This window comes from Chiloscyllium plagiosum, chromosome 32, assembly GCF_004010195.1.
Source record: "Chiloscyllium plagiosum isolate BGI_BamShark_2017 chromosome 32, ASM401019v2, whole genome shotgun sequence".
NCBI lineage: Eukaryota > Metazoa > Chordata > Chondrichthyes > Orectolobiformes > Hemiscylliidae > Chiloscyllium > Chiloscyllium plagiosum.
Window position 1 is genome coordinate 1807596 of NC_057741.1, and position 18008 is coordinate 1825603.

The 18008-nt window shown below is 40.9% G+C and overlaps 1 protein-coding gene across 1 annotated transcript in view; it reads right to left on the bottom strand.

Annotated features, from left to right (window-relative positions):
• Nucleotides 1-18008, bottom strand: part of ppid (peptidylprolyl isomerase D) — a 50560-nt gene that overhangs the window by 12022 nt on the left and 20530 nt on the right. The window contains exon 5 of the mRNA XM_043674007.1: nt 15418-15540. Within this exon, the coding sequence (XP_043529942.1) occupies nt 15418-15540 (123 nt within the window). The remainder of the gene's footprint in view (nt 1-15417; nt 15541-18008) is intronic.

The window sequence follows — 18008 nt, forward strand, 5'->3', positions numbered from 1 at the left end:
GATTCACACGGATGATCTCTGGAATGGTAGGTCTAACATATGAGGAACGATTGAGGATCCTGGGATTGTATTCATTGGAGTTTAGAAGATTAAGGGGAGATCTATTAGAAACTTACAAGATAATACATGGCTTGGAGAGGGTGGACGCTAGGAAATTGTTTCCGTTAGGCGAGGAAACTAGGACCCGTGGATACAGCCTTAGAATTAGAGGGGGTAAATTCAGAATAGAAATGCGGAGACATTTCTTCAGCCAGAGAGTGGTGGGCCCGTGGAATTCATTGCTGCAGAGTGTAGTGGAGGCTGGGATGCTAAATGTCTTCAAGGCAGAGATTGATAAATTCTTGATGTCACAAGGAATTAAGGGCTACGGGGAGAATGCGGGTAAGTGGAGTTGAAATGCCCATCAGCCATGATTGAATGGTGGAGTGGACTCGATGGGCCGAATGGGCTGACTTCCACTCCTATGTCTTATGGTCTTAATTGAAGATCCTCCACAGGGTCCATATGGCACCAGAGAGATTAGGAAAAATTAGGAAAGGATCCTCCCCAAAATGTCCCAAATGTATAAACAGTATTGGCACCCTTATACATTGGTTCTGGTCCTGTTACAAGATCCGTGGATACTGGGGGGGCCATAGTGAATGAGCTGGAGAGGATCCTGGGAGTGGAAGTTAGGGGGATCCGAGGTCCCTCCTCTTGAGACGACTGAATCTTCCCTCTCCAGATGAGCATGAGAAGAGGTTGTTTTAATATCTGATGCACTGACACACTGTACGAGGAAGAACATCCTAATGAACTGGATATCAGAAAAGCCTCCGGGTCTTACAGAGTGGTATAGACTTGTGATGGAGCACGCCCCTCAGGATTACTTAACAAGTATGGTGCACCATGGAATGGAGTGATTTTATAAGACTTGGCAGCCCTTTCTAAACCATATCGACATGGATCTGTCAGCGGTATTGATTAGGGTCTTTATATGGCCACGAGGACTGTATATGGCAGTCTGGGGACCTTGGGGGGTGGGAGACTAGTAAATACAGGTATAATTGCTGTTGCTCCCATGGACAGGAACCTTGATGGAGCTGCGATGAGTGGAGTAATGAATATAGCGAATGTAGTGTATTTTAATTTTTGTGGTTTGTAATTTAACTTAGTGTTATTTCATTTAATTTGAGTCGGTGTTAATTTGGTTTAAGTTAAGTAAATAGGAGTGTTTTGTAACTTGGAGAATAGTAGGCAGTTTATTGTTAACATTACTGTAATATAACATAATAATACAATATCATTTCTACTTTTCTGTATTTTTGTACTTTTATAATTTTTTTGGTTTGTGTTTTTGTAAAAAATAGGGAAAGTTTTTTTCAATTATTTTTCAATACATAAAACAAAATAAAAAATAAAGAACAATACAGCACAGGAATAGGCATTTTGGCCCCACAAGCCTGTGCTGCCACATTTTGCCTTTCCAAAACGTTCTTCGCTTACAAGATCTGTATCCCTCCCTATTCATGATTCGGAGATGCCAGTATTGGACTGGGGTGGACAAAGATAAAAATCACACAACACCAGGTTATAATCCAACAGGTTTATTTGGAAGCACTAGCTTTCGGAGCACTGCTCCTTCATCAGGTGCTTGCGGAGTATAAGATCATAAGACACAGAATTTGTAGCAAAAGTTTACAGTGTGATGTAACTGAAATTAAATATTGAAAAATACCTGAATTGTTTGTTAAGTTTCTCAACTTTTATGAGCATCTCATACTTTCACACATACAAGCTCCCACACTCTCACCGACCTATACCCCTTTATATTCGCACACACACACTCTCACACACACTCTCACACACACTCTCACCGACCTATACCCCTTTATATTCGTCTCACACACACTCTCACCGACCTATACCCCTTTATATTCGCACACATACACTCTCACACACACTCTCACACACACTCTCACCGACCTATACCCCTTTATATTCGCACACATACACATACACACACACTCTCACCCCACCACACACAAACACATCCACATGCAAACACATAAAAAGTGAATTTGTACTTGAAGAATTACATTTTATTTTGCTCAAAAACTGCATGAGTCCATGTAAGATTCTGTGGATCCCTTTTTTAGAAATGGAATGAGCCTGAACATTGGGACACAGACAGACAGACCTTACACCTTCAATGCATTACCTGAGCTGACATGGCACATATTGTTAATGTTCACTTGAGAATGTAACTTTAAAAAAAGTTTTAGGTTTTACTTGTGAAAGAACTGAAACCAACATGGTCATTCTAAAAGATGAGAGACTTAACAAACAATCCAGGTCTTTTTCAATATATAATTTCAATTACATCACACTGTAAACTTTTGTTATAAATTGTGTCTTAGGATCTTATTCTCCACAACTACCTGATAAAGGAGCAGCGCTTCAAAAGCTAGTGCTTCCAAATAAACCTGTTGGACTATAACCTGGTGTTGTGTGATTTTTAACTTCCTATTCATGTATTTGTCCAGGATGTTTCTTGAATTCTGCTATTGGTTCTGCTGCTTCCACCACCTCCTTTGGCAGCGCATTGCAGGCACTCACCACTCTGTGTGAAAAACATACCTCACACATCTCTGTTAAACTAGCCCCCCCTCACATCTGACCCCTCCAACCTGGGAAAAATGCCTCATATTTTCCACTCTATTCATGCAATTCACAATCTCAAACTTGGAGTGAGTGAGAACTGCAAATGCTGAAGATCAGAGTCAAGAGTGTGGTGCTGGAAATGCACAACAGGGTCAGGCAGCATCCGAGAAGCAGGAGAATCGACGTTTCTGACATAAGCCGTTCATCAGGGATGAGGCTTGTGGGCCAAAGGGGCTGAGAGATAAACAGGAGGGAGGGTGGGGCTGGAGGGGCAGGTAGCTGGGAATGTGATGGGTAGATGAAGTTGGGGAAGAAAGTGATAGGTCGGAGAGGAGGATGGAGCAGATAGGTGGGAAGGAAGATGGACAGGTAGGACCTGTCAAGGGGGCGTTGCCGAGTTAGAGGCTTGGGACTAGGATAAGGTGGAGGAAGAGGGGGGCGGGAAATAGGCAAACAGATGAAATTCACATTGATTCCGTGTGGTTGCAGGGTCCCAAGGTGGAAGATGAGGTGTTCTTCCTCCTGGTGTCGGGTGGTAAGGGTTTGATACTCCAAATAGTGAGTTGGTGGGTTTGTAGTAAATGTTCATGTATTGTCAGTAGCTGGAGAGGTGAGGTACGGGAAGGGGAGGGAGATGTCTGAGGTGGTCCAGGTGAATTTGAGGTCAGGGTGGAAGGTGTTTGTGAAGTTGATGAACTGTTCAACACCAAGTTCATCAATTTCACAAACACTTTCCACCTTGACCTCAGATTCACCTGGACAATACACGAACATTTACTACCAACCCACCGACTCCCACAGCTACCTGGATTACACCTCCTCCCACCCCACTTCCTGTAAAAACACCTTCTCTTATTCCCAATTCCTTCGCCTCCGCTGCATCTGCTCCCAGGAGGACCAATTCCACCACAGAACATCCCAGATGGCCTCCTTCTTCAAAGGCCACAATTTCCCCTCCCACATGGTCAACAATGCCCTCCAGTGCACACCTCCACTTCCCGCTTCTCTGCCCTTGTCCCCACCCCTCCAACCGCAACGGGACAGAACCCCCCTGGTCTTCACCTTCCACCCCACCAACCTCGGCATACATCGCATCATCCTCCACCACTAGGGATATATTTTCCTTCCTACCCCTATCAGCATTCCGGAGAGATCATTCCTTCCGCGAGTACCTCATCAGATCCATGCTCCCTCCACCAGCCTACCCCCCCATCCCCGGCACATTCCCCTTCCACCGCAGGAAGTGCAGGGGCCACATCTCCCCCGTCACCTCCGTCCAAGGCCTCAAAGGATCCTTCCACATCCAACAGAAATTTACCTGAAATTCCACGCATGTCATCTACTGTATCCTTTGCACTCGATGTGGTCTCCTCCCCCATCCCCGGCACATTCCCCTTCCACCGCAGGAAGTGTAGGGGCCACATCTCCCCCGTCACCTCCGTCCAAAGCCCCAAAGGATCCTTCCACATCCAACAGAAATTTACCTGAAATTCCACGCATGTCATCTACTGTATCCTTTGCACTCGATGTGGTCTCCTCCACATCGAGGAGACAGGACGCTAACTTGCAATTGCTTCAGAGAATGCCTCTGGGACACTCGCACCAACCAACCCCACCGCCCCTTGCCTAAACACTTCAACTCCTCCTCCCACTCCACCAAGGGCCAAACCCTAACCACCTGATGCCTGGGGGAAGAACACCTTTTTTACTACCTTATCTACCACGCTGCCACCTTCAGTGATCTGTGGACCTGCACACTCAGATCCCTCTGCATATCAATACTCCTAAGAGTTTTGCCATTCACTGTATAATTTCTACCTGTATTGGACTTTCCAAAATATATCACCTCACATTTCTACAGATTAAACTCCACCTGCCATTTTTCTGCCCATTTCTCCAACTGATCTATCTCCTGCTGTATCCTCTGACAATCCTCCACACTATCCGCTAATCTTTATAACTTCTCCAAAATTACCAACTACATTTAGACCAGCTACATTTTCCTCCAAATCATTTATGTAGATCATGAACAACAGAGGTCCCAGCACTGATCCCTGTGGAACACCACAACCCTCCATTCTGAAAAACATCCTTCCACCACTACCCTCTGTCTCCTATGACTAAGCCAGTTCTAGATCCATCTTGCCAGTTCTAGATCCATCTTGCCAGCTCACGCCTGATACCAGGTGACTTTACCTTTTGTACCAGTGTGCAATGAAGGACCTTGTCAAAGGGCTTTACTGAAGGCCACGTAGACAACATCAACCACTTTTCACTTAAACATTTTCATCGCCTCCTCAAAAAAACTCGATCAAATTAGTGATGCACAACCTCTCCCACTCTATATAGAACAATACATACAATGATGAACAATTTTGATGGAGCAGGTTACTGATTATATTAAATGAAGTACTATAGAATAGTTGCCATTGTGTTAGACGCTCTATCACCCACTAGTGCACTCTGGTCTGGATACCAAACAATGTATCAGTTTGAAACACATTGAGTTCTGAGAAATTCGACAAGGCTTCAGCATTTGTGATTAAACCCCAGCATTCTAAACAAAATAAATGCTAAATTAGAGTGAGAAAAATTCAGCTGAATTATGCCAGAAGGAAAAAAAAATCTGAAAGGATATGCAAAAAAACCCCACAAAAACAAAGCACAGGTCCAGCTTTGGTGAATGCAGCTGTATAAACATTTGAGAAGTTTAACCAGAAGATATTCAGCAGCTCTCTAAAGGTACCAGTAAAGGGAAAAGGTCAGCTCATATAAGTTTATAGATGGGGAAAAAAAAGATTTAGACTTAACTGAGAGGTGAGACAGGAAAGGATGTTAGCAAACAAAAACTACATTTATGATAAATTTAACACATCTCCAGCCAAGATCACACTATCAGATTAACCAATATGAATTTTAATGTCTAACACAGGAATCAGGTGAGCCTGGTGACTATTTCTCAATCTCATTCGGAAATTAAAATTCGCATGTATAAATTCAAAGAATCAAATCTAATTTGGGGTTCTACACACCCTGACCTACAAACAGCTCCAATAGGAAAAGGACAACTCACAGTGTCGCAAACTGGAGGCACTTCCAGAACATAGGAAGGCATGAACAGATATCCAAAAGTCTGGACTTCAGTTACATCAAAGGAAAGGCAGCAGGATTGTCACAGTGAAACAACAATACAAATAATTCGTGACAGACAGTTGAGAAAGATGTCCAAGAGTTGCGCACAATCATGAATTCACAAACAGAAATATTTTCATAAAATAAAACAAAGAACTGCGAATGCTGGAGATCTGAAAACAAAATAGAAGTTGCTAGTGAAACTCAGCATTTGAGAGGAGAAAGCAATGTTAATGTTTCAAGGGTGAGGGGCTGTGGGGACAAGAATTTAGCAAATCTGCTCTACTGTGGTCTCTTCTATGTTGGGGAGATGAAATGTAGACTGGGTGACTGCTTTGCAGAACCTCCACATTTTGTCTGTAAAATTGACCCCAAGGTTCAAGTTGCTTGCCACTTTAGTACACCATTGTGTACCCACACCAACATTTCAGTCGCAGGCTTGCTGCAGTGTTCCAGCAAACTTCAGCTCAAGCTTAAAGAACAGCATCTCATTTTCCGATTGGGGATTCTACAACCTCTAGGTCTCAAGATCAAATTCAGTAACTTTAGAGCTGGATTCCACCCATCCATGCTTCTTACCCACCCCTACACCTGGTCATGGTCCTTTCATGACATGGGCTGCTTTCAGCACTGCAACCCATTCTCACTTATTCTGCTTCTCTTCTGTCGTGACCTACTATCTATATTTCCCCTCATTAGTCCACCCCTACAATTTCTCTTTCTCAGATCTATCCACCATCTATCCACTCATCTCTCCCACAACCTTAAACTCGTCTTCAGCATAGACACTTTTTCCGAGCTATCAGTTCTGATGAAGAGTCACTGGATCTGAAATGTTAATTATGCTTTCTCCCCACAGATGCTGCCAGCGCTGAAAATGTGTTGCTGGAAAAGCGCAGCAGGTCAGGCAGCATCCAGGGAACAGGAGAATCGACGTTTCGGGCATAAGCCCTTCTTCAGGAAGGGCTTATGCCCGAAACGTCGATTCTCCTGTTCCCTGGATGCTGCCTGACCTGCTGCGCTTTTCCAGCAACACATTTTCAGCTCTGATCTCCAGCATCTGCAGACCTCACTTTCTCCTCACAGATGCTGCCAGACCTGCTGAGTTTCTCCGGTAATTTCTATTTTTCTTTCAGAAATGTTTGCAATATGGATTAAGTGCAGAACTTGTGGAAAGCTGCATCACTGGGAAAATGACAATGAATTTTGGGATAGAATAGACATAGGACCATGGAACTGTATAAAGCGCTAAAGATCCCAGAGAAAATGTTCACACAGCCATTCAGATTAGGAAGACCACAACCCCACAACCATAAACCTAAAGCTAAAGGTTTTTATCAGGGAAGAGAGCAACATCATCCTGGCTAAGACTATACCAGAAGATCTTTGCTGAGAACTGGAAATAAAATGCTTTGAAACCAAGCACCACTGTGGAGCTAAAGTGAGAAAGTTATGAGCAATTCAAAATCAGAGAAATATGCAGAATGAAACAATGCTAATAGCACATTCTATGTCACTGGAACAAATTGCCCAGCTTTCCTAGTGTTGAACAGTTGCAAAGAGCTACACCTGATTTCAGTAAACCAGGATTTGAAGGAGGTAAGGGTAAAGCACTTGCAGGTCAGAAGAATGCAATCTCCAGTCCAGATGTATCTAGTTTTTCACTAGAACAGCTGCATGGGATGAACACTTTCAGCATCATCTCCTTGAAGAAGAAACGAGGGATTCACCTTCAACTCAAAGCGCCAATAGAGTTAATAGGAAATCTTGAAAGCGTGCTTCAGATTGAGAAGAAAATGATGGCTGAGCCACAACTCTCAGATTGAATAAATTCCACTGTTGCGACAAATAAACCAAAACCCAAAAGATAAACCAAAATGTGTCTCAATCCCAAAGACCTTTTAACAAGAAAGACCTGCTAACTCTCTTTAAAACTAGAACAGATCACACCAGCATTGGCTGAGGCAAAAGTTTTCAGCAAACCTGATGTCAGAAACAGATACCGCAATGTGAAGCTTGATGAAAAATGTTCACTGATGACACAATTTAACACACTCTTTGGCAGATCCAAACTCCACATTCCTTGATCTGCTTTTGGGGTTCAAAGTGAGCCAGGATGTGTTTAATCAGAAATAGATGAGGCTTACTATTATACAAGAAGGGAGCAAGGAAAAGGCCAGGTAGCTTCAGGCCAGTCAGTCTAACTTCAGTTGTGGGATATGATTGGAAGAAATTCTGAGGGATTGAATTAATCTGCATTTGGAGAGGCAGTAACTAATCAAGAAAAATCAGTATGGTTTTGTCAAGGGAAGGTCATGTCTGATCAACTTGATTGAATCTTTCAAAGTGGTCACCAGGTGTGTAGATGAGGCAAATGGTTTTGATGTAGCCTACTTGAACTTCAGCAAGACTTTGGAAAGTTCCACACGTGAGACCTATAGCAGAGATAAGAATCCATGAGATTAAAAGAAATTTGGTAAATTGCATTCACAATTGACTGGCAGGAAGAATAGGCGATGGTTGAGTCACAGAATCATACAGCACAGGAACAGACCCTTTGGTCTAACTAGTGCATGTTGACCATGTTCCCAAACTAAGCTCGTCCCACTTGCCTGCATTTGGCCCACATCACTCCAAACCTTTCCTATTCATGTATTTACTCAAATATATATTTAAATATTATAACTATGCCTGCATCTACCACTTCCTCTAGCAATTCATTCCATGCACGAGGAGAAAGTGAGGACTGCAGATGCTGGAGATCAGAGCTGAAAATGTGTTGCTGGAAAAGCGCAGCAGGTCAGGCAGCATCCAAGGAGCAGGAGAATCGACGTTTCGGGCATGAGCCCTTCTTCAGGAATTCGCCCATTCCATGCACGAACCATTCTCTGTGTAAAAATGTTGCCCCTCATGTCCTTTTTTAAAAGCTTTCTCTACTTGCCTGAGTTGAGGGGTGTTTTTCTAAATGAAAGTCTGTCCAATGGGATCTCAGAAGTCAGTGCTGCGGCCTTTACTGCTTGTGATTTCTATAAATGATTTGGAATTGAATATAGGAGGGTTGACAGTAAGTTCCCTCCTCTAGCTTATCTCTCCACGCTTCAGGCTCACTGCCTTTATTCCTGATGAAGGGCTTTTGCCCGAAACGTCGATTTCGAAGCTCCTCGGATGCTGCCTGAACTGCTGTGCTCTTCCAGCACCACTGATCCAGAAAGTAAGTTCGCAGATGATCCAAAATTGGTTGGGTGGTAAATAGTGAGGAGGATACAGATGGATCAATCAGATGAACTGAGCAGTGGGGTGATGCACCTGGGCAGGACAAACAAACCTGGGCTGGAGGTATCAGAACAGGTGGACAAAGTGGTTAAGAAGGCATGTGGTATACTTGCCTTTATTAGCCAAGGCATACAGTTTGAGATCACGGAGGTTATGGAGGAACTGTATGAAACATTAATTAGGCCACAGCTAAAGTACTATGTGCAGCTCTGGAATCCACATTATAGGAGGGATTTGATAGCATTGGAGAAAGTGGAGGGGAAAGTTAATAAGACCATAAGAATATTAGAAACAGGAACAGGAATAGGAATAGGTCATTTGGTCCTTTGAGCATGCTCCACCATTTAATAGGATCATGGCTATTCTGATATTCCTCATGTCCACCTTCTTGTCTTCTACCTATATCTCTTGATTCCCCAACTGATCAAAAACCTATCTCAGCCTTAAATATACACAAGGACTCTGTCCCCACAGCTCTCTGTGGCAAAGAGTTCCAAAGACACTTAACTCGCAGAGAAGAAATTCCTCCTCATCTCAGTTTTAAATTGACACCCCTTTGTTTGGAGACTATACCCTCTGGCCATAGATTTTCCCAAAAGAAGAAACATCCTCTCAGCAATTGCTATCAAGACAGTTAAGAATGAGGTCTCCTCTCATTCTTCTAAACTCTAGTGAGTAGAGTCACAGCCAGTTTAGTCTGCTTATAAGACAAAATGGTCATATCAGGGATCATCCTGGTGAACCTTCTCTGAACTGCCTCAAACAAAATGATATATTTGCTTAAATTGAAGGACCAAAACTGCTCACAGTACTGCATATGTGGTCCCAACACCTTGTACAATTGCAGCAAGACTTCACTACGCTTACACTCCAACAGAGCACTGGCCTTCCTGATTACCTGCTGCACCTTTCTGTTTCATGCACAAATAACCCAGTCCCTTTGTGTTGCAACTTTCTACAGTTTTTCTCCATTTAAATAGTACTCTCTTCTTTTGTTCTCCTTTCCAAAATGAACAACTTCACATTTTCCCATATTATATTCCATTGGTAACTTTTTGCCCACTTATTAACCTTTCAATTTATCTCTGTAAACGGTTGCATATCTTTTACAACTTGTCTTTCCAACTATTTTTGAGCAATCTGCAGATCAGGCTACAGTAATTTCATTACCTTTCTTCAAGTTATTAATATATACTGTAAGCAGCTGTGGTCTGGCACTGATCCGTGTAAAACCCCACTGGTTATATGTCATCAAACTGAAAGGAACTCGCTGTTTCCCACGTAGTGTTGCTGAACAAAGAGATCTTGGAGTGCAGGTTCCATCGTTCCTTGAAAGTGGAGCCCCAGGGAGACAGGATAGTGGAGAAGGTGTTTGGTATGCTTGCCTTTATTGGTCAGTGCATTGAATATAGGAGTTGGGAGGTAATGTTGCTGCTGTACAGAACATTGGTTAGGCCACTTCTGGAATATTGCGTTCAATTCTGGTCTCCCTGTTATCGGAAAGATGTTGAGAAACTTGAAAGGGTTGAGAAAAAATTTACAAAGATGTTGCTGGGGTTGGAGGTTTGAGCTATAAAGGAGAGGCTGAATAGGCTGGAGAGTCGAGGCTAAGGGGTGACCTGGTAGACGTCTATAAAATCATGTGGGGCATGAATAGAGTGAATAACCAAGGTCTTTGCCCCAGAGTGGGTGAGTCCAAAGTTAGATGGCAGAGGTTTAAGGTGAGAGGGGAAAGATTTAAAAGGCACCGAAGAGGTGTTATGGCTCTATATTAACCAATTCTCTGTTCATGCCAATATACCACCTCCAACATCACAGACTCTTATCCTATGTCTTAACCTTTTGTAAGGTACCTTGTCAAATGCCTTCTAGAAGTTCAAACATAACACATTTACTAGCTCCCCTGCATCCACTCTGGTTAAGGCTTCCTCAAAAAGGAAACTATCTCAAATGCACTAAGTTTGTTGTCATTGTTACCCTTTCCAACTTGATTGGGTCAATCAACAAGAAGATTAAAGTCACCCATAATTATTGCTCTATTCTTCCTCTATGCCCCTGTTATTTGTTGGTTTACACCCTTTCCTACAGTGTGGCTACTGTTTGGGCGTCTGCCACTCCTAACAGTATCTACTTTCCCTAGCTGTTATAAACCTCCATTCAAATGGATTTTCTATCATCTGAGCCTAGATTGGCTCTCAAAACTATCCTCATTTCACCTCTTATTAACAGTGATACTCACCATATTTTTCATCTTGTCTTTCCAAAAGGTCAAACATCCCGGAATATTGGATTCTCAGTTGTGATCTCCTTGTAACCATGTCTCTGTAATGGCTACAAGATCACATCCACTTATTTTGATTTGCACTGTCAGCTCATCTACCTTCTTCTGAATGCTTCATGCACAAAGCCTTTAGGCTTGCAATTTGCCATCATCCTAACCTTTCTCTGTACAGTGGCCCTGTTTGCCTCTAGCCCTTGATCACCTTTAATGCATTGTACTATTCTTTCTACTATTGTCATCCTTGCCTTTATTAGACGAGGCACAGAATTTAAGAGCAGGGAAGTTATCCTGGAAATGTATAAAACATTGGTTAGGTCACGGCTAGAGTATTGTGTGCAGTTCTGGAAACTACATTATAGGAGAGATGTGATAGAACTGGCAAAATTGTCAAGGAGATTTACCTGGGCTGGAAAGTTTCTGATATGAAGAGAGATTAGAGAGACTGGGCTTGCTTACCTTAGAGCAGAGGAGATTGAGATGGGACATGACTGAGATGTATAGAATTATGAAGGGCATAAATAGGGGAAACGGGTAGAGACTTTTCCGCTTGATGGAGGGATCAATGACTGGAGGCATAGATTTAAGATACAGGGCACACATTTAGAGGATATGGTGAAGGAAAACCTTTTCACACAGTAGTGGCAATCTGGAACTCACTTCCTGTAAGGATGATAGAGGCAGGAACCCTCATTAGTATTTAGGTATACACTTTCGATACCAAGGCATACAAGGCTACAGGCTATTTGCTGGAAAATCGGATTAGAACAGTTGAATGGTTGTTTCTAACTTGAGTGGACACAATTGGGTGAAGGGTCTTTCTCTGTGCTCTAAATATTTTTACTCAATATTGTGCAGATATGAAAAGGAACGGTTGGTATTTTTAAATTATATTCAGCTGTATAGTGTAGACGAAAGGAACAAGGAAAGCTAGTTAAAGTTAAACAAATACATTGCAAAGCTGACCGAATGTCAGTGCTTTGGAATGCTATATTGCATCTGACAGATCCAAGTGAACCCTGGAAGAGTCATTGCTATCTCTTTGAGATGCAAGTTTCAAAAAGTCCAAAACAGCTGAGAAATACACTTAGTTTGATCCAGTACATGGGTTCTTTCATACTTCACATATCAGAACAACAAACTCCATGAGTCAAGCAGAGACGATCCTTAGCACCAGCAAGGAGGCAAGTCTGTCATACAACACAAAAAACCTATCAACCTACAAATAGATTCAACCATAGCAACAGACGGGGAGTGACCTGGTACAACGGGGAAAAGACTTAGAGTTGATATCTAAACTTCCAGGACTAGTCGAGTCCTGATATGTCAACACAGAAGATAGCTTTCGATGATTACGCAGGTATTAAGAAGTTCCATGCATATTTTGAAGGGAGAAAGTTCATAGTAGAGAATGATCATCCTTTACTGAAGAAATATCCACAGAAAAATCTGTCAAGCATCAGCAAGACAGCAGAAAATACTCTTGAGGCTTCAGAATTATGAAATAGTCAAGAAATGGTATTAGCAGAGTCCTATCTGATAGGTAATCACACGAGAAACAGGAGATAAAAAGATGAAGCTGCAAAGATTCCTCATTTAATGAATGTAACATCACTTAAATTGAGTCAAATAAAAAATGAGACCTTCAAAAGATGACTTATAGATGCTCTTTGGGCGATTCGGGATGGTTGAATAAAGGTGAGCCAACACAACTAGCAATATAACTCTATTAGTAAATGAGAGGTGACATATCACAATACGACTGTATTCTGCTTGCCACAGCTAGATTCATTGTAAACAAAATTATGCAAAGGAAACTTTTTTCAGGAGATACATTAATGCCACATGATACGTTAATGCCACCTGATAGGGTCATGTAAGAAATGACAATGTAAAAAGCTGTACGTTGGAAAGGCATCAATAGACAAAAGATGGTACCTACATACAGTTTATTTGGTTATTAAAATACGTGGCAGGGTGGTGTGATAGGATCCGGAGATACCATCCAAACAACGGCACACTGTGGTATGTGATTTACTCTCAAAATCAAGAATGACTTGAATGGCAAGAATCTCACTGTGATAGCTATTTTCTCAAAGTTCCCTTTTATCAGAAAGGAGAAAGATTTAATAGATAAAACAATCATCTTGGCAGTACAAGTATTTCCGTTCAACAAGGAATTCTTCAGAGAAATATGTGATAATGGAATGCAGTTCATTTCCTCAGTGTTAAAGGAATTTGCTAACCACAACGGGTTCAATAGATCACCTTATCACCACTTTATCCTGTTGAGGTTGATATGAAATTATCTGCAGAACTACTCAATAAGGTAAGTTTGTCAAGCAAGATTCATAGTCCAACTGACCAGGAAGCAAAGTTACAACAATTCCTGATGCACAGATAGGAAGACACCCTGAAATAATCATCCTTGCCCAAGTTGTTAAGAGGACAAATTGTGTCTGTACAGGATCCAATCCATAAAACCTGAAACCCAGCAAACGATTACAACTTGTAGGTTAAAATGATACCGCACCATTGAGATTAAAACTGGTAAGCAAAATGAGAAAGAAGGAAGCTCATGCTTAGCCTATATTTGAATTGGAAAAGCTAGAAACAAAATATCGGCAACACAAGGAATATCACTACTTAACGAGACACATCAATGGCATCACCACCATGTAGCAGAATAATAACATTGCCAGCAAGTGACACATCAGCAACATCAAGCACAACACATAAGTACAGGGTGCCAATACATCACAAAAAAAGTGATGAATACATTACTTCAATAGATTAGCCATGCTAAATTGCCATAGTGCCCAGGGGTATGTAGGTTGAATGGATTAGCCATGGGTTATGCAGGGTTACAGGGATAACCCCGTGTCTGGTTGGCATGCTCTTCGGAGAGTGGTGTGGACTTGTTGAGCTGAATGGCCTGCTTCCGCATTGTAGTAATTCTATGATTCTACAAAATTACAATTTTTTTTGAGAAACTACATGATCATGGTAAAAATGGATTAGGATCCAGGACGCCCTTTCCTCATACGATTTTCCTTCCATACCAGGCAACATCCTGGTAACCTAATTCTATGATTCTACAAAATTACAATTTTTTTTGAGAAACTACATGATCATGGTAAAAATGGATTAGGATCCAGGACGCCACATCACTCGTTGATGTACTGCAATCTGGATTATCAAACTGATAAGATATCATTCTGTAACACATGATGCAATCTGAGAATTACATCGCAAGTAAAACAGGAAGACAAAGTCACCAGGCCTTCCTTTCTTAATATCTTTAATCAATTAAACATTTGAGGGGAGTCAGCACTGAGAGTTGATTTTTATTGTTTTTACTTAGTATGAGAAGACTCAGTATTTAGGCCACAACTTTCTTCTTGAAGACCAACTATTCAATTCAACAAGTGGAAATAAAATAAAGGGGCAAAATGTCTTCTTTTTAATTGTTTCACAGGATCTGGGTGTTACTAGCTAAAGTAGCATTTATTGCTCATCCTTAATTGCCCAGATGATAGTTAAGATCAACTACATTGCGGTGGATCTGGAGTCACTTGTGGGCCAATAAGATAATAGGTTTCTTTCCCTAAAGGACAACAACTAACAGTGGTTACTATTAGGCTAGGCTTTATTCAAGGTTTTCACTGAAAAAAAAATAGTAGATATTGAACTCATGTCCCCAGAACATCAGCCTGGGTTTCTGGATCACTTGTCCAACTACATTGCAACTACTCTATAGCTATCCCTTGCATCAATAAGTGTCACTCAGGAAAATTAACTTGTTGTGAAGGGAGCAAAAGCTCCTGTTCACAGCAGTCATTGAGGGGCTCCCATGGGATCCTATATGAAAATACAATCAGATATGAATTTAATACTCTTCTCTACTTCAGTAGCTTTAGAGTTGGACTTGAAAAACAGCCATTTAAATAAGATACCACGAGAATACCAAGATCCACTGAACAGTTTGATTTTGGGACAGGAATGGAGAACACAGAAACAAAATAACTTCATCACATAGAATTTCCAGCTAAATCAATTGGAAAAGGATATAGAACCCATACACTACTTACATCATTCATACCACCATCAATATCTTCTGGGAAGTCTGGGTATGCATCTCCTGATCCATCAGCAGGAGCTAGACCCAAGTCATCGCCTTCTTTAATCTCACCACAGTTTGTTATAGAACATTGCTACCAAAAAGTAAACATACAGTTAGTAAGCAGTATACAAACCACCAATACTGTACATTTAACGTTTACATTGCATTAAGAATAGTAGCAAATTAAAGCGCCAACTTTTATCACAACCTCATATTTCCAGAAGTAAAGTACTGCAGATGCTGAAGTAAAAAACAAAATGGTAGAAATAGTCAGATCAGGGCAGAATCTGTGGATGAAGAGACTTAAAATTTAAAGTCATCAATCTTTTGTCAGACCTGGGAAAAATTAGAATTATAATAGGTTTTGACCAGCAGAGATAAGGAGGATAGTCGGAAAAATAACAGCAAAGGAAATCTGTGACAGGGAATGCAGGAGAGATTAAATGACAAAAGATTCATGCATCATGGCCACAGAAAGTGAAAATGAGACATGTATAGAAACAAAACTTATGATGAGATGTATTCAACTTGAAATGTTAACCCTGATTCTCTCTCCAGAGATGCTGTCTGGACCAGAATATTTCCAATATTTTCTGTTTTTGCAGTATTTTGCTTTTAAGAAAGAGTGTCTAGAGGTGTGAACCTGGAAGAGGCAGAAAACACAAACCAGCAAAAATTCTACAATTGCTGAATTCAATATTGAGACCAGAAGGCTGTGAAAAGAGTTATCAAAAGCTGAATTGCTTTTTTGATGTTGTCATGAGTTTCACGAGGACGCCACAAGAAGACAATGGCAGAAATGTCAAATTGGAGCAAGGTGGGTAATTAAAAGGATAAGTGATCATAAGCTTGAGGTCACAATTGCAGACCAAACAGAGATGTACCATAAAATGATCACCCAATCTGCTTGCTTTTGATTTCCCCAATTAAAACAAGTTGCTGTTTTACCTGGACGGGCTGACTGAGGCCTTGGAAAGGAGAAGGAAGACGATAAAAGGCTAGGTAATGCATCACCTGATCTTGCAAGAGGCGTGTAAAAATATTTCCTTTTTTTTGTAAAGTACTATACAGTAAATCAGTTTTATTTTGCCATGTCTTAATAAACTTGTATTCCACTATTCCTACAGAATAACATATATTTCTGAAAAATTGCTATCCATGCAATTTTCTTTAAGTTAATTCTGGCAAAGTAGACTCTGAATAAGTGTTGGAGAGCCAGTTCTTGTTTTAAAAATGAAAAATGGCTCAAAGGGTCTCAGGAGTTCAATTTCAAACAAAAAAAAATCTTAGCAAGGAATAATTCCAAACATGGTCAGTTGAACTTATTAATCTTAACATACTTGTAAAGGGCATAAGTGGGAACTATTTGTAAGCATCTTTGAATCAGAGACATTTACAACACAGGCAGTTCCCATTGGGCCTCCTGCACTTGTGTCAGTTCTTTCCTAATGCAACCCAAAGAAAAAAACCCTCTCCTGCTGCTTCTTCTACTTCAAGTATTTATTTACCTTCAGAAGAAATCGCCCTGTACATAAAGATATTTCTCCAAAATTCTATCCTAACTTCCTGTTATAAATAAATTGATTTATGCCAAAACTAAACAACAAGCTAAAGAGCAAACACTCTTCAAAACTTTAATCAACCTTCCCCATGAACTGGCTACAAAATTGGAAGCAATAAGTAGAGACTTAAGATGGTTCGTTATCAGAGGAGTAAAAGATGTCATCTGCCCTGGGGCTAAGATTATTTACCACCAACAAACTATATGGACACAGGAGTTGGAAATAAAATGTTCAGAATTTGTATCCAATACCAAATTGAAGTCAGGGCATTGTTAATACTTAAAAAGACTGTGTAAATGTACAAATCTATGTTAATAAACTTGCTTAATGGGCTTGCAATAAAAAAGAACTTCAATATATTAGGTGCAAAGTGTCTAAATGGGGTCCAGGTGCATATCCGTGGATATAGATACACCAATTATTAAAAGTATTGCCAATGATTAATAAGATTTTTTTTTTAAAAGCAAGAAAACACAGGGTTATTTTCTAGAAGAATAAACTGAAAATCAGTCTATTCAACTTACACAGAAGCTTAGTTAGTCTAAGGAGCATTGTGAAAATTTGATCTCTGGTATAAAATGATAGAGACTCAAAAAAGATGAAAAGAAGATTTATTAGAATACCAGAACTGGAAGGTTATACCAACCAGGAAAGGTGAACAAGTTGCAATGCTTTTCAAGAAAAGAGAAGATTGAAGGGTGAACTGATAGAGATCTCAGGTGGTGAAAGGGTTTGACAGAGTAGGCATTGGGATGTTTCTGCAGGTAACAGCAGAACTTTCTAATTATAAACACAAGATATACAACAACATCCAAAAGAACTGAAATGAAACTTCTTTATCTGTAGAATGGTTAGAATGTGGAATTTATTACCAAAACAATTGTTGAGGCAAATGCCAGAGACTGTTAGAACATAGAAAAATACAGTGCAGTACAGGCCCTTTGGCCCTCGATGTTGCACCGATCCAAGCCCACCTAACCTACACTAGCCCACTATC